This window comes from Silurus meridionalis, chromosome 11 (assembly GCF_014805685.1).
Source record: "Silurus meridionalis isolate SWU-2019-XX chromosome 11, ASM1480568v1, whole genome shotgun sequence".
NCBI lineage: Eukaryota > Metazoa > Chordata > Actinopteri > Siluriformes > Siluridae > Silurus > Silurus meridionalis.
The window spans coordinates 20,314,573-20,339,838 of record NC_060894.1 but is presented as its reverse complement, the minus strand read 5'-3'; the positions used below and the strand labels follow the sequence as shown (position 1 = coordinate 20,339,838).

At 37.7% G+C, this 25,266-nt stretch overlaps 1 protein-coding gene across 8 annotated transcripts; it reads right to left on the bottom strand.

The window, feature by feature from the left end:
- Nucleotides 1-1,565: 1,565 nt before the first annotated feature.
- Nucleotides 1,566-24,635, bottom strand: tpm2 (tropomyosin 2 (beta)). Of its 8 annotated transcripts, none has more exons than XM_046861052.1 (9): nucleotides 24,353-24,631; nucleotides 21,950-22,075; nucleotides 14,092-14,225; nucleotides 13,714-13,831; nucleotides 11,922-11,992; nucleotides 9,960-10,035; nucleotides 9,481-9,543; nucleotides 9,334-9,403; nucleotides 1,566-2,786 (listed from the first exon to the last, which is right to left on the bottom strand). In XM_046861052.1, the coding sequence occupies exons 1-9, from the start codon at nucleotides 24,464-24,466 to the stop codon at nucleotides 2,704-2,706; spliced, it is 855 nt and encodes a 284-aa protein (XP_046717008.1). In that variant the 5' UTR covers nucleotides 24,467-24,631; the 3' UTR covers nucleotides 1,566-2,703. The 8 variants fall into 8 exon arrangements, with proteins under 8 accessions (XP_046717008.1, XP_046717006.1, XP_046717012.1 ...); XM_046861050.1 differs by lacking the exon at nucleotides 9,960-10,035 and adding an exon at nucleotides 10,602-10,677 and having other exon boundaries at nucleotides 24,353-24,629; XM_046861053.1 differs by lacking the exon at nucleotides 1,566-2,786 and adding an exon at nucleotides 6,535-7,083 and having other exon boundaries at nucleotides 24,353-24,635.
- Between the last annotated feature and the right edge of the window lie 631 nt (nucleotides 24,636-25,266).

The following is a 25,266-nucleotide window of genomic DNA, read 5'->3' as shown; positions in this document are numbered from 1 at the left end:
CTAAAACTTAAAGCATTCAGACATTACAAGTCTGTAAACCTGTTAGCATCATCCTCGTTCAGAAGTCCTTTTCTCTTTCATTAAATGGTAACTTGATAGCATTGGATTATTGAGTATGCAAACTACAGATATCTCTCTGCTACAGTATATCACTGCTTATATTTCATATATTAGAGGATTAATTTCGATGGTCCAAACACAGGAAAGGTACATCTCCTGTTATTGGCCACTTTGCTATCCAATCTGTTGCATAATATACTATGCATAATTAATTTTCATGTATGGTTCATATTTTGGTAACTGTATTTATAATGTTCTGGAAAAGTTCTATTCTTGTTATTAAACTCAGCGCTGCTTTTAAAATGTTCTGGAAACTTTGAAATTCTCTTACTTATTGTGCTCTTGTGACTATTTAGAGTTAAAGACAATGTTTAAAAAGTTTTATCAAAATCCTTTTTTCTTTCTGGGTCTGCCTGATTTATCCCTGATGCCTTACCTCTGGATGGGGTTGTTACCAGGCAGTGCAGCTGGGGATGGTTACACACACAACACCTAAAGATACATGAGATTACAGTCGAAGGTTAAACAATGATGATGGATCTGGACTGTAATTAATATATAAAAACCAATATAAACTGATCAGTGGCTTGGTTTCTCTCAAGATTTCTTCCTGATATCATTTACGGTATCCATACCGTTTTTTCCCCCATAACACTGTCACTACAGGTTCACTCATTAGGAATAAACTTACAGGGACTTATTTATGATGCTAGAATTTATATTTGTATTATTTATATAACATTGTAACGCTCATTGTCAAAAGCACTATACAAATAGCACTGAATTGAATTAAATAAGTATGCATACTTATCTTAGTATGCACAATAAGTATGCACACAAAAAACAAGTATGCATACTTGAAAAATGAGTATGTAAAATAAGTATGCATACTTAAAAGGTATGCACACTTAAAAAAAACAAGTATGCATACTTGAAAAATGAGTATGCCAAAATAAACTTGCATTCTTAAAAAAAATTCAAACATTCTACTGGTCATTACAGAAAAAAATTACACAGTGTTTCTCCCATGTAGTTTTAGTTTAGAGCTTTATTTATCCCCTTGGGGCAATTAATTCAAGCTATCGTGGTGCTTTACACAATCAGAACACACACTGTTAATACCTTAAAATAGAAGGAAAAATTTATTTTTATTAAAATCCATAAAAATAATTTATCTAAGTCAACTGGATTTGTTACATAGCCGTATTGCTTCGGGCACAAAAGTAAATTTGTACCGTTTTGTGGAACATCTAATTGATCTTAAACGTCGACCAAGGGGCATTCACTCAAAATAGTCATTCAAAGGGTGTGTACAGTCCCCGATAATTTTGTGTGCCAGCCTCATCATTTGCTGTTCATAATAAAAATGTGAGACTTCGCAAAGGAACAAAGGTATAATGTTATTATTACTATATGAGGTACTTACTGTAGTCTAGATAATCTTCTGAAACCATTTTTATGAAGACAGCAGGAAAAACCATAAAAATAAAGGCACAAAGGCAGAATTTGTATTCAACATTTTAATTGTCTTCAACAAAGAGCTTACGCGATTGCATAGTTAAGTGAAGCTTTAAAAATGGGCTATAACTGATCCAGACATTAATCACATTCCTGCCATTTAATCCAAAACTTAAAAAAAAAAAAAAGAAAAAGGTGCACCACAGTGGCATGTGCACCAGTTTATACATGTCATGGTAAGAATTTGAAGGGGAATCCCCATGAAACAGGAAACACTCTTTACATTACAAACTCAATGAACTTATCCAAATTCAGAGAAAAAAAAATATGGTAAAGTCCTTTGTGATTTCAATCGGCATCTATACTTGGGTTGTGACGATCATTTTTGGTGGATCTGAGTGGACTGATTTCACATCTGTAAACATGCACCTACTCTCAGAGGAATTTCTGGTTCTGTAATATACTAGAATTATCAAATGAACAAACGTGGCCAAACCCAGTTCTCTAGCGATTTCTAAAAAAAAGGAAGTTTAAACTGCACATGGATTCATGAGCTGTCAAAATTGCCTACAGGTGAATTAATTATGAATAGAAGCACTAATTAAAGTAAGCAGGTGGTCATTTCCATGGCGATGACGTAAATTCAGTCAATATTACTCATAATTCTGTGCTTTGTTCACATGTATGAAATCAGTCCGTATTAATGTAACATAAACCGCTAGGAAATCAGTGGAAGCTCCATAATAAAAAATAAAAAGCACTTAGTCAATTTGTTGATTTTGGTCAAGTAAAGCACTGGAATGATTAAAGCAGAGTGGATGTTTAAAAGGAGAAGTTAAACTGTTGTTAATAGACGACATAGTAATTAGACAGTTCAGTAACTTTGGTCTTGTGTCAGAACTACTCCAAAGCTAAATGATGTCACTTCTGATAGATGCACCACTGATTCTATAACTGCTAATAAAGCTTAATAAAATGGGTCTGTGTCTTAAGGAGATATACTGCAGAAAGTGTATCTAGACATATAAAATGGCAGAGGGAATCTGAGGCTATCAGACTAAAGCTACTAAAACCTTACCCCTCTAAGGGATGTGTGTGCACAGGTTTGCAGCATGGGGCTCCACTGGAAAGCTCTATGCCATGTAAGACTCTTGTTTGTTTTTTTTGTAGCGCAGATTTTGCACTTTATAAATTGTTCAGCTCCATTAGAGTCTGGTCCAGCACTTGTTGCATGCCTAGGTTCTCCTCTTTAGCCTGGGCTAGTTTTTCTGGTGGCAGAAAGAAACAAAAAAAGGACAAAGTGAGAAAGCAAGACTCAAGCTAAAATCTCAGTTTTTACTTATAACATTTACACTGGAACCGTCTTTTACAGAGTACACGGTACAAGTGTGTGTGTTTGATGTGTGCGCATACACAATCGTGAGCAGGAAGCCGATTCCTGACTCTCGGGAAAGTCTCTCAATGAGGTAAGACTGAGGCCTCGCTTGGTACGGAGTCTGGTTAGTGTGTGTTGTGTAAGTAAAATGTCAGGTGAGGTTTCGGTTTCATTCTGCACAAAAGAACACTCACAGAGGACAGCGGCTGTTTCAGCTCAGCACCTCCACCACACCCGTTCAATTAAAGGGACAAAATGAAAATGTCCTAATAATGCTTTATCTAATCACATATGTGTGACAGCCCAGAAAAAGCTGTCAGATAATGCAGAGGAAAAGTTCAATGAACATTCAAAAATGCCAAAAACAGATTTTTTGTCCACTTTTAATTCTTTTCCTATACTTTCTTCCTGCACAGATAACAATCCAGCTTAACAAACACAGGTTGTTTGTGTAAAGATGTGTAAATCCTTCTTAGCTAAATTTGACTTTCGCCGAATTTCAGCTTAACTATATGGACAAACATTTCTGGACTCCTGCCCATAAGATAAAATTGTGGGAGGTGGTAGATTAGTGGTTAAGGCATTGGATTTCCAATCTGAACTTCATTAATCCAAATCCAAGCCACACCAGAGTGCCACTCCTGGGCCCCTTAACAAGGCCCTTAACCCTTAACTGCTCAGCTGTTCGAATGCGATAAATGTAAGTCGCTCTGAATAAGGGGGCGTCTGCCGAATGCCATAAATGTAAATAATATTGGTATATATTGATATCAATCCAGAGTTTTCTGCTCATTCCGCCATAAAGTCAGGTACTGATGTAAGTGAGGTGAGGAGGCCTGGAGTGCAATCAGCATTCCAATGAAATACAAAGGTGCAGGAGATCTTCCACTCCAACCTATGTAAATTATATCTTCTTGGAGCTGGTTGTGTGTACAAACACATTGTCATGCTAGAGCAGGTTTGTGTTCAATTTCCACTGACAAGTTCAAGAGAAAAGGAAAATGTATTGCCAGTGCATCCAAAGACATCATACATAATTGTGAGGTAACAATTTGGGGAAGAAGCACATTTTAGTGGAAATGTCAGGTGTCTCAATACTTTTGTTAATAAAGTGTATATGCCATAGTAAACAGAGATATGATGCTAACCAAGTCTGGCTTTAATCAGTATAACAAATGTATATGAAGATAAAACTCGTGCTCACAGTGGAAATTAGGTTTATCAGCAATTCACAATATTAGAAAATATTCGGAAACCTAGAAAAGCATGTTTACAGGGTATAAAGTTTCACAGCCTAAAAATCAAAACATGGCTTTGTATATAAACATATGTCCAGTTCACATAAGCACTAGTCAACCCATAAAGGGGCAGATGGAAGCATATAAACCAAATTCCCATGCTCCAGTTCTTAACACTAATAAACAGCAAACTAGATTCTCAATGTTACAGTAAAACAAAGACAAATATTTAATTACAATAAAATAATAAACCCATGAATTTTCTATCATGGAGAATCGTATTGGTATGTGTTGGACACTGCATATAATATAATATCTAATATTATAATAAACATATTATTATTGTGTTGTTGTAAAAATGAAAAGAAAATTGTCAAATTTGTCCTTATGGAGCTTAACATTTATGAAAGGAGTCTCCAGTGTCAGTATTGTAACATTTTACAGTTTTCAGGACTTTTTGCATTCTGGTTTCACATGATCAATTTCTCAACATAATTACCTGCTTTAACTGTTTTTAACCTCCAAGAAAGACGTTATGAAGGGAACAATTCTACTTTGGTATAATTTTAATATACTATATAGACAAAACTATTGGGACACCTGACTTTTACACCTGACTTTACCCCTGTGCACGAAGCAAACTTCATGAATATATGCCTTTCATGGTTTGGAGTGGAAGATCTCTTGCTATAGATCTCAGACCTCAATCGAATTAAACACCTTTGGGATGAATGTGAACGCTGACCACACCCCAGGCCTCCTCACCTCACCTACATCAGTACCTGACATTGCTAAAACCCTTGTGGATGAATGAGGGCAAACCTTCACAAGAAGAGTGGAGGGAACTATAAGGGTGAATTGGGACTGAAAGTGGAATGCGATGCTTAAAAAATCAAATGCCATATACTTGTGTACACAAAGTTTTGGCAATATAATGTATCATTGTTTTTTTTTTTTAACTATAAAATTAATTTTTTTCTTTTTTTTTTAAAGGAATTTTTGGCAAATTACTGTTTTATAAGATGGAACATTTCGGGTCATGGCACCACCCTGTTATTTTACACGTTCTGCACCTCTTTCAACTGCACTCTTATCTTTCATCTGTAGCAGATTTGACTGTATATAATGTATAGTACTCTGTATGGACTGAAATGAGTCTGACACACTGTAAATGGCATCAAAGTGCAGTTCCATGGAAGGTGCAGGTAACACATGAGCTTATATGTGTTTAATTGTTCTGGATTTTCTGGATTTCTTCATACTGTTGGGTTTAATTTCTTTTTTATTTAATGGCCAGCTCACGCTCATTTACATGCTCAGAACTGTGAAAGATCATTCAAGTAACTAATGTATCATTACCTGGCAAGTACTAATTTAGACCCAAAAGAAACACATTTCCACTAACATTTTTATCTAAAGAATGACATGCAAAACTTTCAGCTTGTCAGCCAAATGGCACAATTCATTAATTGAACACCCTGCAGTTTGCTGTCTGACAAAATAGCAGTGTTTACACTATTACCTCTAAAATCAGCCCAACTTTCAGTTTCCAAATGTGACGGTGAACAACTCTGAACATGAAGAGAATTTCATCTGGAGAGGCTCAGCTGCTGAGCTCATTAAGATCTACTCTCGGCCCATTAGTGTGCTTTTTTCTCCACCATCTCATGTAAGTGGTCTGTTTTCACAGCATCAAAAAGAGCCAAACAGACATATAGCTGGCAGGACAGAGAAGAAAAAAAAGACAGAAACATAAATGAGGAAAGGAAGTGATAAAAAGGGTTTAGTGCAGTCAGAATGCACGAGGTACCAGCACTACTGAAGATTGAATTTGGAGAAGAAAAAAGGCAATTTCAATATATACAAAAAGGAAATTCTGTATACCAGAATATGCAAATGGATTGGTAAAGACATCATGAATATCAACACATTTCTTGTGTCTTTTTTTAATTACTGTTATAACTGTTTATAACACTTTCCTACTTTGTCATAACACAGAAACAAAGATTATAAATTATAAAATGTTCCTCCTTTTCTGAACCTTCGAAATTCAAAAGGGTTGTTGCTATGTAGAATCTTTAATATAAATCAGGGTTGTATTATATGTACAGTACTGCATAAGGAAAATATCTGCCCTATAAAAAGTCATAATTGTCTTTGTATCATTGTCCTTTTCTTTTCAAACTAGGGATTAAGTGCATCTTAAAATTACTACGACATTTTGCCTTGTTGAACTTAACAAATAAAACAAATACTCTTAGTTAAGAAAGTTATAAATCACAGTGTTCTTGGCAATCAAACTGTAAATCCCATCCAAAGCTGTAAATGAACTGGCAATGAACAAGCAAGATAGTAATAATTGTGTTTGAGTGGAAAAATAAAGAGGGGGAAAAAAGAGAAAAGCAGGGTTTTTTGCATTTTATTACAGAGGGAGAAAACAGTGTGGTACATAAACATTGAGAACAAATACTGAACAAGTTCCAGAAGAACAATGAAGCAGATGTTTAAACACTGACAAACTGGCAAAGCTCAAGAAGAGAAATATCTTTCAAACAGAAAGGTAATGAAACTGAACACAGTTTGCTACATAGAAAATCTGCAAAGAAAAAAACAGGAAGGGCCCAGACTGGTTCTCTGGGGTGCGCAGTATCAAACCTAATTATAAAGAAACTTAGCTCATTTCTTTTTCCTGAAAACTGATTTTATGATTTAGAAAAGGATCTGATTTAAATAATGGAATGGAGAGAAATAAAAACAAGCAAGGATGACAAAAAAAAAAGTGAACCCCAGATGAACCAGATTTAGGAAGCGCCAAGGAGGAACTGAGGGATGATGAAGGCACAAGTGGAGAAAGGTTGAGACAGTGCATTTAAAGGGTTGTCATGTCGTTCAGAGCCAGATCCAGCTCCTCACTTAGGGCTTTGCCCTTCAGTTTCTGAGCGTATACTTCGTCTGCATTTCATCCACACACACACATGGCAGGGGAACAGTAAAAGACCAGACACAGGGAAAGAGAGAAAAAAAGAGAAACAAAGAGTGGAGGAAAAAAAGGAGAGATGGTAAGAAAAGAGGAAACAGTTCTTTCAGCATTTTAATGCAACTCTATAACTGGCTATTAGAATAATCCTAATATAAAAGCCTGTCTTCAATCGAAAGTCATCAATCTTATCTGCTAAAGTGGCTGCAGGGTTTATATTCTAAGCAGGAGCATATCTGATTGCACCTTTGTAGTTTTCTGATCTTAGTCATACATTAGCTATTGGGCTTGTCGCCTATTTAGCTAGAATAAAATCTGATTGCCACATCGGAAAGATTGAAGATCTCAAAATTGGCTTTAAATCATATAAAATCATGGTGGCTATCAATGGGCAAAATATGCGCAGGATAAAATTCCACTTTGCATTTAAATGCCAGCGCGGTCATGCACTCTAATAAACTAATCAGTAGAGGTTGACCGATAGAGGACTTTACTGATACCGATACTTGACGATAACTGATTAATCATCCGAGAGCTTTTCAAAGGAACACTGCATAAAAAACAAACAAAAATAAAAGACATTTAAACTGAAACAAAGCATGTGGCATCAGTGACTGGCCTCTAGAGCCCGCTCTCATACTGTATAACGCAACCCGGAAAAACTGTCGGTATGGATCTTTGCCGATACCGATAGTTCCAGCAATCAGCTATCTGTGCCGATGAATCAGCAAAACCGATGAATCGGTTGACCTCTACTAACCAGACTGTACACATTTGTCTAATAGTCAGTTAATGGATTTTACAACACCTACATGCAAGCTCTTGTTAACATTGTGCAGTCCATTCAACTCACTCACACATACTCCACATCTAATCCAAGCTGAGAAATGTCGTGTTTCCATGATCAAACATTCCAAAAGATGTAAACCATGATTATGTAGAGTTCTAATTGTGTTAAAATATCCTTCTAACCAACATGCAATAAAGACTGCAAACAAATTGATTAAATTAAAGGCAAGCACAATTAGTTTAAACAAATAGTTATCTTGACGTGCCAACTAATTATATTAGCAAGAACACAATCAGGATTTTGTTCATGTTCATACTGACAGTACATCCTGTTTGTGCAAAAACAGTATACAATACTTCACATCCCATCAGACTAGCTAGTTCTTAACCACAACTTGCCATTTGTCAAGTTCTTGCTCATTGAGAATGAAATTACATTTTTCTATGAAAATAGACACAGCAGACAAATCATAGAGAGGGAAAAAAATTATGATGTTTGCTGATGGCTCGTTCCAAGCTCAGTTAATTGTCAGTGTGTCACCATCAGGATCAGTTTTTCATCCAAAAACTTTTAAGAAGGACTTTGAGACAATGTCTGTTGTGAAAAGCGCTATACAAATAAACTTGACTTGACTTGACTTGACTTGGGTTTTCATAGGTCACACTGCACCAAACTGTACTGTCTTATTCGGAAGCCTGAAAACCCTTAAGATACTTTACTGGTTCTTATAAAGTTCTTTCTGACTGTCTGATTAGTTCTATAATGAGTCTGTCTCCAATGAAGTGGTAGCTCAGTGATTAAAGCTCTGGGTTTCTGATTGGAAGGTTGGGGGTTCAAGCCCCAGTATCGCCAAGCTGCCACTCTTGGGCCTTTGAGTAAGGCCCAAGAGTGGCAGCTCTGTGATCCAGGGGCACTGTATCATGGCTGACCCCAGCTTCTCAACATTGCTGGGATATGCAAAGAAAGAATTTCACTGCGCTTTAATGTACATGTGGAAAGTATAAAGCACATTTTTATCTTTTACATGACGGCTAACAACTGGGAAGGGTGAAGGCTAAGATTTTCTTTCTTTGTAACGTTTAATGCTAGTCACCAAAACTTTCTGAAATACTCTCATGCCACAGCAGAGGGCAGCTGAAAGTAGTGTTTTTTTCCCCTTCTTCACATTCACGAGCTTACAGATCAACTTGATTGGCTAATATTTCTCTGAGTGAATGGAGAAAGAGAAATTCAGTGCTCTCTTTGACTCAGCCATGTATGGGTTTGTCAGGGCAGGTTTTGGTACTTTAACACGTTTAACACTTGTAAGTGAACTCAGGCATTCAGTTAAATACACAACACATGTTAGATCGTCTCATTCTCAACACAGATGCACTTAATGACGGGGGTCGATTAATTATACGCAATTCTGACTGTTGATAGCTTGCTAACATACCTTCCAAATCATCGATGGTCTTCTCAAGTTTAGCCACAGACCTCTCGGCAAACTCAGCACGAGTCTCAGCCTAGGAACAGAAACTCCAACTCAACCAACAAGTAAAAACAACTTTCAGGAAATAAAAACCTTTAACATACTACTCACCTCTTTCAGCTTTTCAGTGAGTACTTTGATTTCCTCTTCATATTTGTCTTCTTTTGTTGAGTACTACATAGTAAGGAATTGTGGAAGCATTAATAAGTAATAATGAAAACCGAATATGAAAAGAAATGAAAATGAGAAAAGAGAAAATGCAAAGCAGTTTGACAGCAGAGATGTTGTAAAGACTAATACAGTAGTGCGGCACAATCTAGAAAGAATTCTAAAAAATAAAGATTATCTTACACTTTATTAGCTATCAATACCTTGAGCAGAGACGTTAACAAATCTCCTACTAAAATAAATAAATAAGAAATGGCTTTTGTGCTGTAAACAAGTCTTTTGGTTTCATATTGTCCCACTTAGTGCTTCAGTAACAGTCTCTAAACCCAAACACCTGTGAGCTTTGGCTCAGTGATGTAATTGTGAGGCTCTTTTGGCTTTTTTACAGTAAAACAGCCACCAGCTGTTGCTGCTTCGCCTACCTTCTCTGCCTGGGCCTCCAAAGACTTCAAGTTGTTGGTGACATTTTTCAACTCTTCCTCAAGATCACCAGATTTGCTGTGCCGTAGCAGGAGAGGTTGAGAAAAAGTAGAGGAAGAAAGAGAGAGAGAAAAAGGAAGCATTTTCAGAAGATAGAAAAAGCATAAGTCTAGCCTAAGGAGACCCCGAACTGAAGATGGAGATGTTTCTCCTAATACCAGATACTGTGGATACTACGGGGAATTAAAACTTACCTGCATGACATAAGTTCTTAGATTAAATGCATTAGGAAAAAGACTTTTCCTAAAAGAGTTTTATACATAGAGTATAAAGTAATATATCTATAATATATATATATATATATATATATATATAACTGGCTTATAATCAGAATAAAGATAATTAAAAACCATCTTGCAATTTTGCAACATTGCTAGTCAGAAAAAGTCTCTTTCCTAAGGCTTTAGTAGGGGCCACCTTTGCCAGGCAGAAGGTTCACCTACAAGCTGAGAAACAGAAGCCATTCGAAGCGGAGTTGGAGTTACGCAAAGCACAAAGAAAAGTTAGCAAGTTCCAGCAAGAATGGAGGAGAGGAAAAAGCCAGCATGAATAACAAGGTGCTTGAGCAACAGTCACTGCTGTACCTCTTCCTCTCCGCACATCATGGATTTCAAATTCTGATCCATGAGTCTAAGCTCCTCCTCCAGCTGTCTGGCTCGACTGGGTTAGTCCAAGATGAGCAGAGAATGGGTGTAAGAAGAGGGGAGCCACATAAATGGTGCGTTCCAGGGTGGGGTTCATTGGATCATTGAGAAAACAAAGGGATAGAGAGGATGAAAAAATCCTCACTGTGGTTAGAGAACTTTCTCACTCATGTTTTTCTGTATACAGAGTGGGGTTCCTGAAAGGTACCACAGGCAGCTGGTAAACAAATAGACAGTGAGACTAATCTGATACAACTGACCGATCTCAAGCCATGCCGTTCTTTCCCTTAGACAAGCAACATATAAAGATCATTATTCACACCATGAAATGTGTTTTTGTGTGTCTATTGTGTAATCCATGTGTATTGAGTTCCAGTATTGTCTAGTCTACTGTCTATCTTGCTGTCCATTTGTTGCCTGTCCTGGCTGCTGACTGTTGTATGTTACATCTGCAAATGGGAGCCTTACATCACTGACTGGCTGAATGACAATAAAGTTCACTTTGACTTGACTCGACTTCAATTTCTACAGAGCAAAAAACACTGTTTAATGCTATCTGCCATCACCTCAATCAAGCTCTCAGAACTGCCTTAAGCACACCAGCACTGGTTTGAGTGGTGGAATAAGAGAAAGTCTGACTGAGTAATATGGATTACTTTGCATGTATTTCAATCACAAGGAAAGTTCTATCCTGTGAAAATTGAGATAATCATCTCTAAAGATTTCATTCAGAAAGCCCAACCTTAAAAAACACAATCATAATGTAAGAATATCGCTATTCTGCTTGGGTGTAATCCATTTTATACTCAAAACCGTATGTCCTCTGGTAGTGGGCTTAACCAAATGACTCCCCATTTTTCATCTTGACCTACATTGACTTAACATACTATGTGGGCGTGGCCTGAGATCAGACAACTGTACCTTGGTTGCAAATTCTGTGCAAATACAATTAAATGTGGTATTTATTTTCTGCCTGTTGCTTTGGAAAGTCTTTCAGACACCACAAACATGCAGCATGTTGCATCACTGTTCATGCAAAATCGAACCAAATTAGTGAATATACTACAAACACAGCTCTAGTTTACGATACACACTTGGTATAAACGAACATTCAAACACGTTATAAAAATGTCAATACAGAATGCATATTAATAGCATATTTTAAAACAACAAAGCAAGAATAGAAATTTGTAAATTTTTAATGTAATAGCTGAACTTCATACTTTCACGTTTCCTCTATTGATTGTAAATAATACTCACGCCTCAGCCACCTCAGCACGCTCCTCAGAACGCTCAAGATCACCCTCAAGGATGACCAGCTTCCGGGCCACCTACAAATCAACAACAAACAAACGGTGATGTAGAGAATAGCACAACTTAAAGCACAGCTTCTGGGCCCCTGAGTAAAACACTTAACCCCACAGATGCTCAGTTGTATAAATGAGATAAACGTAAGTCGCTCTGGATGAGAGCGTCTACCAAATGCTGTAAATGTAAATGATTAAACACAGAGACTACATTTCCCTGCTGCCACTCTACTCTCAGATGGCTTGGTCACGTGTTACTCACACTTGTTCCTTGGCACCTTGATTAGCATTTGTATATAGTCTCAACTTTGACAAAACGCTTTGTCTTACGTTTGTCTTTCACGGATGTTGGATTAGTTTATGCTCACATTTATATATAGTTTTAAATTAAAAGGATTATCTGCACTTCTCTCTGCCCCCATGCACCCACACATGACATGGCAGTGCACAGGATTCTAGCACTCAAGCAGCAAGTATGTACTGTATTATTGCCCTAGAAGCAGTAAGTCTAAAGGTTTGCATTCCAAAGTTAATGCAAGTGTTGACTCAGCGGGCCAAAAGAGATCAGGAGTCAAGTCACGTGCGAATCGGCTCTTGTTAACAAGATGGACACTGAGGTTGGGGGCATGTCGAAATACTAAAATGCTGCTGGTACATGCATTAAATGCAACTATGATGGTCTTCAAGCATCAATTCATTGATCTGTGTTGTAGAAACTGAATCTTGTGGTTCTACACAGGATGACAAGGTTGAATTTCGAGCTGAATACTGGAAGTGTTTAAGATGCCCTTAAATGATTGTCTCACATAAGCGTTTTTTTCAAAGTAAAGAAGACCCAAAAACAGTAACATTAAACAGTTCCACTTGTGCCAACAGGATGAACTGATCACACTGGGAATGTATGTGGAAGGAACCCCTGAGGAGACAGTCAGTCAGTTCCACAATGTTTCCAAAAAGCGAAAAGGTAAATTACCAGACAAGGCAAAATGGAAATGTAGGATCACTATACATAAGTATTTCAAACTGTTAAAGCGTGTTTTCACAGTATATATAAAAAAGCTTTAGCCTAAAACGTTTTGGCCTAAAGGTTTAGCCTAAACAACAGCAGGAGGAAACTTAGAGAAGGTTGGAGAGATGACTGATACAGTCAAAGATATGAGAGTTACAGCAACTTCATCAATATCACAATAATGGTGATTATTATTTATTGATTAGCCAAACAAATTACCCTCAAAAAAATTACTGGAAAAATTATGAATAACTATATTTTTTCCCAGAATGATTAAATTCAACAAAAAAACCCTGCTGTGAGACAGTAAAGATTTCTTTCTTTTGTTTGTTCTTTTTTTTTATTTAATTTTTTATCTGTGCTCATGTGTGGATAACCATTTAACAACACTCCTAAGTCCAATTGATTCTCGTTGGTACCAAAATTGTGTAATCATTTGCATTGGACTGATTAATAGAAAACAGCACTGATTCAGATTCCTAATGCCAAAAGATTGAGTAGTGTCTTAGAAAAAAGCCATTAGATCAGCCACATGTAAAACATCCGCAAATGTTTCATAATGGCAAGATAGAAATTGAGAAACGAAGGAAATTAAATATAAAAAAGAAATCTATACAAGACCTCATGGATTTCAGAAAACCTTAGGTAATATTTTTTGGCAGGCAAACCCGAAATCTGGTCTCAGATACAAAATGATCTCTCAGCAATGGGATTTTAAACATCCCGAGTTACAAACCTCTTCATATTTGCGATCAGCCTCCTCAGCAATGTGTTTGGCCTCCTTCAGCTGCATCTCCTGAAGCTCCATCTTTTCCTCATCTTTCGTTGCTCTGTTCTCAATGACCTTCATTCCTCTGTGGGGCGAAGAAGCCAAAAAAACGTTTTAGTGCTTCAATGTTTCAATTCACCACTTTCAAAAACCAAGAACCTCAATGACTCGATTTAATTGTTCTGCCTCCCATTACCTTATAATTACCACATACTAGGGTTGGAAACCTTTGATTTACATTATAGAAGACCATATGTGGAACGTCTAGGTAAACTGACCAGACACTCAGAGACTTGTCCTACTTTAAAAAAAAGCGCATTCTCTACGATGTTCATCATAAATCACCTCTCGCTCTCATCTGCAGCTTTTTCTGCCTCCTCAAGTTTCTGCAGTGCGGTGGCCAGTCTCTCCTGGGCCCTGTCCAACTCTTCCTCAACCAGCTGGATACGTCTGTTCAGGGAGGCCACCTCAGCCTCTGCCTACGAGGACAACATAAACATGATCAAATACACTTAACAGAACACAAACTATTCTTATGTAATATATAGAAAAGTACAGTGCTGTAGTATGAAGTGTATATGTCCTGTGACTCTTATAAATCAAAGCATATCTGTGTTTTCTTAAATCGTCTACACCATGAACACATTAGCCCTTGGGATATTATTACAGCAATCAATATATCATTGCTGAGACATATATCCTGGGAACCAGCGGTTCTAGGGTTATATATGTGCAGACTTCCTCTCATGGGACATTCAGACTGAGTTTCTTCTGGATGCTGTTCAGATAAGAATCACAGTGTAAAGTTCGTTTAGCCCTCGGAAAGCAGCTAAGCTATTTATCACCCTGCTAACTCGGTTTAGGTGGAAAATAAAGGAAAGACATGCTACATGACAGTGACTGGAAAAACTATAAACTCAAGGAGTGGCTTTTCTTTTCTTTGTCAGACCTGAGTCTATAGGTTTTCAAATAAATTAATAAATGTTTCCAGTGCAAGAATTCAAATACCAACGTCATGATTCGGGTATTTATTTTGTTGCAATACAACGCGTCCAAAACTAAACTTTATGCTCACTAACGCGAAAATTCGATATCTTAAAACAATTCACCACACAGGTTTGAGTGGAGGATCCTTAAAATAACGTATACAATTATAAAATGACATCATTCAGAAGAAATTCTAAACAAAATAATAAAATTATTGTTAGCTTTCGCAAGAATTATTTAACTTTTGGGGTTGGCAACAGTAACTGCCCTTTTGTGTTGGGACCATTAAACGATCTCATCGTTAAATAATTCCCCATAACAGCACACCCGATGTGTTTAATAGGTTACTTAAAGTACTTGCAAACCATAAAAAAAAAAAGCCTCACAATTTTCAGCGTTAATAAAATATATTACTGATATTCAATAAAGCTTTTGTTGCACATTTAATAATTGAATAAATCTACATATATTATATATAATTTTTTTTTTTGCAAACTACTGATAACTGGACAAAATTGACCTATAATAAATAGCTATAATAAATCGATCAGCTTAAATGCAGTTATTTACTTCACGCGAATATTTGTTCAATAATCTTAACTAATACTGAAAAATCGATGTGTCATCAGAAATCTGCAGCCAGCTCGTAAAAGTCTGTATTGCTTGAGTTAAGGTTTGTGTTTCTATTGCATAGAAACTACGTAATGTAAATCTTGTGCGGTGCATCCCACATGAAAAAGAAATTCTACCTTCTCCTATGACTGTAAAGAGAAAAGTATTGTAGGTTCTTCAAAAGAAAGGTCTTCTGTATATCCCAGCCCTGATTGTTCCACCATTCACCTGCTACATTAATGTCTAATTTTAGCCTACAAATACAAAACACTAGCTGGAAAGTTACATTACAACGTATTTGCGTTTTTAATTGTGTAGCCTTTTTGATTATTCATAACCTTTATTTCTGTATTTAATAAAATTAATTAACAATGAAGTCAAAACAGATTAAGCTAGAATTAAAAAACACATACTGGTGTACACACCAAAGTCCAACAACCTATGCAAAGATTATGTTGATACGACTGAATACACTTATAGAAGAAAGGTGTGTACACGAGTGTAAACCCCCTCGTTGCTCTGAGAGTGTGGAAAGACGAAGCTGCAGGTCCAGATGGAGATGCCGAACACTGAGATAATTAGGCTTTGGCTTTCACATTCCACCATTCCACGTTTCCCACTGAGCCAAGTGGAGCACAAAAGAGCTAGTGTTCTTCTTCTCTCACTCCCAAACAGACCACAGCTATAATCAGACCCCGCTTTGTCAAATCCTCCCAGTCTGAACCCATTCCAGTGCGCTTCGGCAGGGCAGATGTGGAATGTCATAAATGGCATCCCAAATATTACTCATGGCTAAAATTTATCATTCACAATCAATGCAACTCTCTCTGTCGATGTAAAAACAATCACAAAAGCTTTTAACGGCCCACAGTTCGAGCGGCTTTGTTTGGTGAAGAGTCCACATGCCTCGTTTCTTTTTTAATATCGCATTTACACTACAGCCTGTATTTCATTATTTTTTTTACAAGGTAACCTGAAAAGGTTTTATGCCTCTGTTTGTCTTTTATACTATTGTTTATATTTCAGTGGTTTCAAATATTATATTTAATGCACAATTTTATAGAAATTGTTCAGTTTTTTAAGACTCTGGGTCACGCATGTGTGTTCGAAATTCCAAAGTCAAGCACTATGTATCTGATATACGAGAAGTTTGGACATTCCCAAGGTCTTTTTTTTTTTTTTGGCTCACATGCAATAAAGAGCACAGGAAATGATTAACCTTGTGCTCTCTGGGATCGAGGCCAGGCTGAATCAAGCCAATGGGGATGAAGACTGGGAGGAGACACAGGAAGTGGGAGCAGGTTGGTTAAACACTCAAGCTGGGACAAACCTCTAAAGTCCAGACAGCAGTTAGAGGGACAGTAAGAACTTTGATGTATTTGTGTCAGCAGAATGTGCCGGAAACAGATAACCACCATAATCCTTATCGACATGTATAATAAACGTAATGAAGTGTAATCTCGAGTTAAATACAGTATACTCTCAGAAATAAAAAGGTGTCTTTTCATGTGACAGGGGAGGAACCTTCACACATACACCTTTAAGTATGCATGGCTGGAGTATGCAGCATAGCTTTAACGCTTTACTCCAAATGGTTGTACATCCATTTAAAGTGCAGTGCACTTACGGATATATATACCTGTGTGTGTGTGTGTGTGTGTGTGTGTGTGTGTGTGTGTGTGAAAATGAGGGGTATCACCCTATTGGCAATTAAGGGCATAATACATCACTTTTAATAGCTAAAATGCACTTTTAAGTTACAGAAGATGGTCAGTAGAACCTCCATGAACTAAACATATAATAACACATGCATTACTGCCCACTAAGTTCTTCTTCCATACCAAATTTGAACCTGATTAAATTGTCTGGTTTTAGTTTATGAATGGCAGTGAGTCTCGAGTTGCCTGAAGGCCATGAGCAGCCTGAAGGCCATGAGCAGCCTGAAGTAGAGTCTCTATAGTAACTCTGTAACTCTATCCTTCTTCTCTGCAGGCGTCCACCAACATAATCACCAAGTGGAGACACAAAATAACCACAAAATGCGCAGGTTTTAACGCGTCGGATAAAAAAATATACCTCATCTCATATGTCTCATATCTGTCTCAAGCTCTGGTTCTAAAGTCTTACCCTCTCCCTGGCATGTCTCTCTGAGTCCACCTCTCTCTGAAGAGCTTCTGCCCGGTCTTCTGCATCGTCCGCCTGCTGCTGCAGACTCTGGATTTTCCTTTTCACAGCCTCGATGGAGGACATTCCGACCATTCAGGTCCGACTCAGCTACCAGCAGCTCGGGTTATTTATTATTGATTTATTTATTATTTACTTACTTATTGCGTCACTATTACCCTGGACTCCTTGGAGTGCGCAGAAAGTGAGACCCACCTCCAGACCCTGAAAGCTCTAAACCTGCGAAACTAAAGTTTCTTCTCATGAGTGAGCTCTGGAATGGATCTCAGCTCCTTCTGGAAGAGAGACCTGCTTACTGCCGAAACAGAAAAGCGCTTTTGTAGAAAACTTGCGCACTCTGCGGCGTCACCGAGGCCCCGCCCATTTCTTATCGGTGTAGTGACGTCATTAGGGAAACAGCGGCCTCTATTTTTTTTTTTTTTACATTTCTTTTTCTTTCTTTCGTTTCTAATTTATTTTGGTTGATTATAATTAGTGTTTTAAGTTTCAGATTTACTAGAACTACTTTCATGAACCTCCTTATAGCCATATATTGTTTTTTTCTCCACATGAAAATATTCCTGGTTCTGATGTTATGATTTGGCAGAAGGACCTTCTTTACCCTGATGTTATTACTGGTTTGGCTCTAAGTTCAGGACTTCACACCAGCCCAGCATGGGATATTTTCCTACGACAGAACGCCTTATTGTGCTTTAATTCCTCTTATCCCACAACCAAATGCCAATAATCGTGAACTTTAATTTGATAGTCATTAAAACAACACACTTTTTAAACCATTCCTAGTCACGTTTAATGGAATGTCCATGAGACATGACACTTAATGTCTCCAGAGAGTTTTTACCATATTGAGAATGATGTTTTTCTTTCTCAAATATCAAAACATTTGACTGAAATGTGTATATTAAGATTTAGATCATCCACTATACAAGGTGCCTGTGAATGAGCGATCCTGTCATTTATATTACAGTCTGAACTGATATCAGAGCAACGATAGACAGAGAAACTCAGACACTAGAAACTCATAAACTGGTTGAAATGTTTTCTGTGAGGAGACGTTTCTTTTTCTGAAAGAAGATTACTTTTTTTTACTGCAAAACTGCATTTTTTCATACTATCTTCAAGAGATAACTCGAGTCTGTTGACGATGGTGTGGTGGACCATCTCTTATCCCAGAGATCCCTCATGTCTGTGTTACCTCCTGGTTCTCTAGTCTTTTTAGAATTCATACTTACACCCTGATCACTTTGCACAGTGTCTTTATCTTTTATCTAACAATAAGGATGCTAAAGCATGCTCCTGAGGTACCAGTGTTCAGTGTTCTTTTCCCTTTCTTTACCTCAGATCTGCCTGATTCATCGCAATGCCCTACCTCGGGATGGAGTTCTCTTTAATTGGACACCACTCTGTAAAGGTGAGGATGGATTCACATCAACAGCATAAAGAACCATGAGGTTACTGAGCAACTAAAGAACTTTGAAAATGGATTTGGACTGTAATTAATATCACCATCCTACTACAATGGCTTAGGACCACTGAACAGTTCTGCATTTAAGCTCTTATCACTCCAACCAACAATAATGGAACTGTAATGAATGGACATTCGGTGCCACCCAGATACGGATGAGTTTCCTTTTGGGTCTGGTTTCTTCTTCTTATAACTTATCATTATTATTGGGAGTTTTTCCCCCTACCACACTTACCAGGGATGAACTTATGAGAAACAAATCTTATAGGTACTAAACTTATATATTCCAACCTCATAACTTTTTCTCTGTAAAGCTGCTTTGGGAGTCAAAGCACTGCACAAATAAAAATTTAAATGAATAAAATCCAAGAGAGAAAACAAAAAGAGAGTAGTGATGGATGTTCTGTTTACAGCTTGATGAAGTTGCGTAGGACATGCATTAGGAAATAATCAGATTGTGGGTGTCTCAAGAGACACGTCTTAGTCCATTTTGTGCATTTGGATGACTGCACTTAGGATAATTCCCAATGATTCACACAACACTATGAACTGAATCACACTTGTTCTAGGTGTCTGGAAAGACACACTGGTGGTGAAGTGGTGAGAAAGCACTGGAGAGCATTACTTCGGTACACTATAAACAAATGACTGCATTCTATTCATTCTTTTCCTTCTTTGGTCATATAATAACAATGCAAACGCTCAGCATGATTATCAATCAAAAACTGCCTTACCATATACTACTCGAGTTTTTCCCCTTTTCTATTTGTCCTCATTGTTCATGGAGTTGAAAATGAGCTTTACTCTGCCTTTCGAGTTGTTATAATAGTGTGCATTTTTGTATTTGTATACATGTAATATATTTTGTAGGTAATACGACCTACTTTTTCTTAGATATTAACTTTATGCAAATAATTCGATTAGCATTATCGCTTATGTTTTAAAAGTTCAGCAAAAGGAACCGATTTAAGAAGACATCAGAATCTCATCCATGTATTTTATATTTCATGTAAAAAGATCTAAACCACCATATTAATCCAGTTTAATAAGAGATATTCTTATATACTTATAGTCACAATTATATTCATATATATTCCCTTATATAGCTTGTACATTACTTTGAAACCGTTCTAATGCTTTTATAATGACATCACCAGCAGTACCTTAGTACAATGAGTACCTTGTAAAAGGGTGGAAAAGGATGTGGTTATATAAAAGGGGGTGACAAATATATTGCTGGATAAGCATTGATGTGACACGTGTCATCTGCTGAGTTCAACAGTGGGAAACTGCTCAGACAGAATATGACTACAGGGGCAGAGGCTGTGAGGATTCCAAGAGTAAAGGAAAGGATGTTATCATGAAACATGGACAGGAAAGGGAGGAACGCTGATTGACACTGCTTACATTGTGGCATTGGGTCAAAATTGATTATAAGCTGAGATAATAAATTCAAACAGGCAAATGATATATATATATATATATATATATATATAATGATACATCACCTAGATGGGTATGGGTTTCCTTTGCTGTGGCTCGTGCATTAGGGATAAATGAATGTATAGGAATTAAATCTATTTCTGGCTTTTAATTAATAATCATAATTTATTTATTTCTGTAAAGCTGCAAGAAAGAGGAAGAATAGGTGTATATATACAGTACACAGATGGTCTCCTGAGTTAAGATGGTTCGAGCTTACGATGATAACAAAATTGTAAACGTATTATATTGTAAAAAAAAAAAAAATCTTAATAAATAAATGTTTAATAAAGTTTTGCATGGCAGGCGAACATAAAAACATATGCTTCACCCTGCACTCGCAAACCACAAACAAACATAAACTGTATCGTGTATAAATTGCTCTGTTTTGGTAAATTATGTACTGTAATTTGTTAAATTATTAATTAATTACAGTGTTCCACCCCATACTGATCACCATCCTATAAGGCTCCTGGGTATACTAAGCCACGTCTCGAATTGTATATGAGGTTGCGAAGGCCACATAGATCGCTCAGTACCGCCTTCCCTTCAATATTATCACAGCTGTTACTGTAAGCAACCCTGATGACATGAGAAACTGATGATAGTACTGTTGAGATGGTCTAAAATCAGCCAAAAATGTTTTGTCTGTCTGAAATCTACTTTTTTACTATTGCAGGTGGATGTAGGTGACAAGTAATGCAAGATAGTAACGCTTGTCTAAAAGAGTCCCACTTTTACTATCTGAAAGATTGAAATGCGTAACTGGTGCTGACTGGATTTATGAAGTGTTTACAGTAAGTGATAGTGGAGGAGAGGTTGGCACTTTTTCTAGTGCCTGTCAACAGCATGGCTATGCTTAGTCGCTCCTGGCAGGGGTTTCTAGCATGTGAAAGAGAGGAATCCCGAGTCAGGGCGAATGAACCGGACAGGCTCACGATTGAGGCCAAAAGAGCATCAGATATTATAGTAGTTCCATGGCTAAGTATGTGAATTACTTTAAAATCCAATTGGAAAGACTTCTGGAGTAAATAATGTTTGAAATGTATTTTTCGACTCCAGATTTTCTCACATAAGATGCAAAAAAATATTCACCAGGATAGTCACTTTCTTTAAAAACATTCATTTGACTTATACTTTGCATTAAGCCAGATTTTGTCTTCCCAAATAGCGGGGGCGTGGATGTGGGATGCGGTCAGGCTGGGTAAACAAAATTAAATTGGGCATGAGAATTTAATCGTTTTAAAGAAATAGCACCACCCAGTGGTCAAACCCCGGAATGTCTTGCAAACCTTTTATGTCAGATCAGAAAAATAATAAAAATAAATAAAAATAAATATTTTATATATATATATATATATATATATATATATATATATATATATATATATATATATATATATATATATATTTTTTTTGTTAACACTACAACAAAAGACAAAAGTGTGTACTTCTGCATCTGTGGTCACTTACGTCTGTGGCTTTCTTCTCAGCCTGCTCCAGCTTCTCTTGCGCATCCTTCAGCGACTCCGAGTATTTATCCAATTCATCTTCGACACCCTTCAGCTTCTTCTGGAGACCTTGCAGCTCCTCTTCCAGCTGACTCACACACACACACACACACACACACACACACACACACACACACACACACACACACACACACAGAGTAAGTGAAAAAGGATCAATTAGATCAACAATGTATACCTACCTGCACTTTACATATCCTTGAACACACTCTTCCAGCATGACATGACCTCATGAATTCATTACTGACTTCAAACTATAGCAAACAGAAGGCAGTGTATTCTATTTGAAGCAAAAGGCATAAATCAATGTGGTGCCATTCTGAAGGGCAGGCAGGAGGAAGATGGCATGAGGACAGGATTATAAAGGGAACATAAGACACAGCCTTCATGATGAAGGCCTTCACTCGGAGTGCAGCTGGTGAGGCTCGTTTTCCCCTTTCAGCACGCTCCGATAAAACGTTATCCGGTAGCCAGGCAGCCATAACACAGCAATAGCTACCTATTTGGTGTATTGTATTCTTTAGTCCTTAGAGATCTACTGTATATGGCAGTGCAAACCACAAGACCTGTTATGAAAATAGACCACAGTTCACTGGCGGCCATGATTAAAGTTTTCAGCTAAGCTCATGAAATCACAAGCCCGGGCGTTCTACGATGCCAAAACCAGAGGCTTTGATGTGTTAAGGGACCAGTAGGCTAAGTGTTCAAAGAAGGCAAAAGTTGATTTCCTGTGGTTTTGCCACTGATTAAGTTTGAAAGAAGCAAAAACCAGTAAACTACGTTTATTCAGTAAAGTCAGTCCCTTGGTATGCCGTTCAAACAAACACATAGGTACAGCTGTCCCTCTCCCCACAGTAACAAGAGACACAATAGGCCATAAACCAGAAATAAAAGGACTATAAAAAGCCTCTTATGACTGACAGAGCTGCTGGTGTGAACACAATGTGCTCATGATGGACACACTCGGCTCGAGTTGTGTGAAGCGTTGTGATTGGATGTCACGCGAAGTCAAGGAATCTTCCATCTATAAGGCTGAGGGTGATGCAGAATCTTGTGGTTGAGTAACCTGTGACCCCATGTGCTGCCTCAGGCGCAGGAAGTATTTCAAGATGCTCAGGAAAGTGAACAGAAAGACAAGGGACACATAAATGTCATCAGAGGCACTCACTTGGTTTAAGACTGTGGTTTGAATGAGGTTTTCTTTGAAGTGAAACAAAAAAAGGCTGGCTAGATTAAGTGAAGGCTTTATATGAATCAGAGCGTACATGGCATTTGATGGGGATCATTTTGGAAAATTGTATTGTATTACACACACACACACACACACACACACACACACACATATCCAAGGGCTGGCAATTGTTCAAGGGTACATGCTTCTGCGTTCTCCACAAAGTTCTTCTTACTTAAAAGGAAAAAAGAGAATAAAATAAAAACCCTCTGCACCTCAGGGGTTTTCAGTGGAACAAAACCAGTTCCTAAAAATGAACAGTCCCCAAATCATTAACAACCAAATAAACCCCACAGCAAATACACACAGGAATTCACATGTATGAGCTCAATATCCATGAAGACGGCGAGAAATGCCAACATACTGATACAAGGGAGAAAGAAATGCGAGACACGAATTCCAAGTGAAGCGAAGACAAGAAAGAAAAACAAACCGCATTCAAGAACGAGCATTCTCGCTACCCAGGAACCATGGAGGCCTGTAAAAGTGTGGAGGAGAAAACAGCAGGCTCTGATAAATGTAGAAACCATGAGCGAGCAGACAAGCGTGGACTAAAATGATTTGCAAATGTCACACAAACCTTTTATCCACAAGTTGCTCTGAATATAAAGGTCAAACCCCATCTATTTCGTGACTCATTCATACTGAGCATCCTAAAATATATTTAAACACACTGGGGATGTGTGTGTGTGTGTGGATATTATAAGTGGTATTGAGTATAATAAATAAAAATAAAATAAATAAATGCTCACACACACAAACACACAGCATTATTCACTAATATTGTTTTTAACCATTTGTGAATATAGAATAAACCAATCAAAAATGATGATGCTAGCTGGATTTCACATGGCATCAGAAGCTTATCAGAAGAGAAGATCTGCCTTAATATGTCCACATGTCCTTTTACAGCCATGCTGATGTACAGCTAAAGGGCCAATGCTTCTCAGTTAGATTCTAAGACAGAAATCCAAATTTTATACTGATTGAAATTCCAGTTTTAAACAATAATTATAGGTCTATACTTATACTTCACACTACAATTATAGAATTCCTAAAAAAAACCTTCCAGTAATGATAAAAGATTTTCTGTCTGTCCACACAAACACTTCATACCAGTTTGCATTTGTCCTCCGCTCCTTTCTTGTCCACTTCAGCTTGCTCAGCACGGTCTATGGCATTCTCCTTGTCCAACTTGAGCATCTGCATCTTCTTCTTGATGGCCTCCATGGTGGCTGCTTGTGGGACAGTGTCTCCTGCACGCTGACCAAGAGAAGAGGGAGCAGACACAGAGGGCTGATGCGAGGTAACTGAACAGCAGCACTGAAGGCTCCAGGAGAGTGAAGGTCCTGCAGCTGACTCGGATTGGGCAGAGTGGGAGGCAAGGAATCCTGTCCAAAACGAGAGCAGCCCTTTTTTTGGAAAGCTTGCTGAAGTCACTCAGTGGAGGAGTGACGTCGTGGGCGGGTTGGACCGTGCGTTTGGATTTGGCCGGAGTGTTTTTGTCCATCTTTGGGAGACTCTCTGAAAGTGGGGTTGAGGTGTGGTGCAGAAGCATACAAAATACCATACGGAAAAACCATGAAGGGGAGAAGAAACGTGGAAATTGTGATGGCAGTAAATCTTTATTATTATTATTAACCTACATTTGACCTTCTACATGTATGAAATATCTTCTTTCATTTTTAAAAAGAATATAAACGATTTTTCTTTACATGTCAGGATCTACATACCAGAATACTCCAACCAGACAAGATCATATGAATAAATAGGAAAACAAGCTACCAGCTATTCTCCTGCGTCTCTGGACTTTATTTCTTTTTTTGGTAACATGAAAGTTCAGACCAAACTAATGCTTTAAACTGAAGACGTGGTTATGGAAACACTAATAACGACAGGACCTCATAATGATGTGAACATTTGAGTGTCTTCACAAGTGAAGTATTTGGGATGATGGGTGGGTGTTAAAATGATCGGTATCTTGGACCCAGGTCATGGGGGTGTGTGTGTGTGTGTGTGTGTGTGTGTGT

Coding starts and splice junctions, on each gene's coding strand:
- tpm2 (XM_046861053.1), bottom strand. CDS start 24,466: ATGGAGGCCATCAAGAAGAAGATGCAGATGCTCAAGTTGGACAAGGAG. Junction 9,544..9,959: donor TGGAGGCCCAGGCAGAGAAG/GTAGGCGAAGCA, acceptor CTTACTATGTAG/TACTCAACAAAAGAAGACAA. Junction 7,084..9,333: donor GACCATCGATGATTTGGAAG/GTATGTTAGCAA, acceptor GATGAAATGCAG/ACGAAGTATACGCTCAGAAA.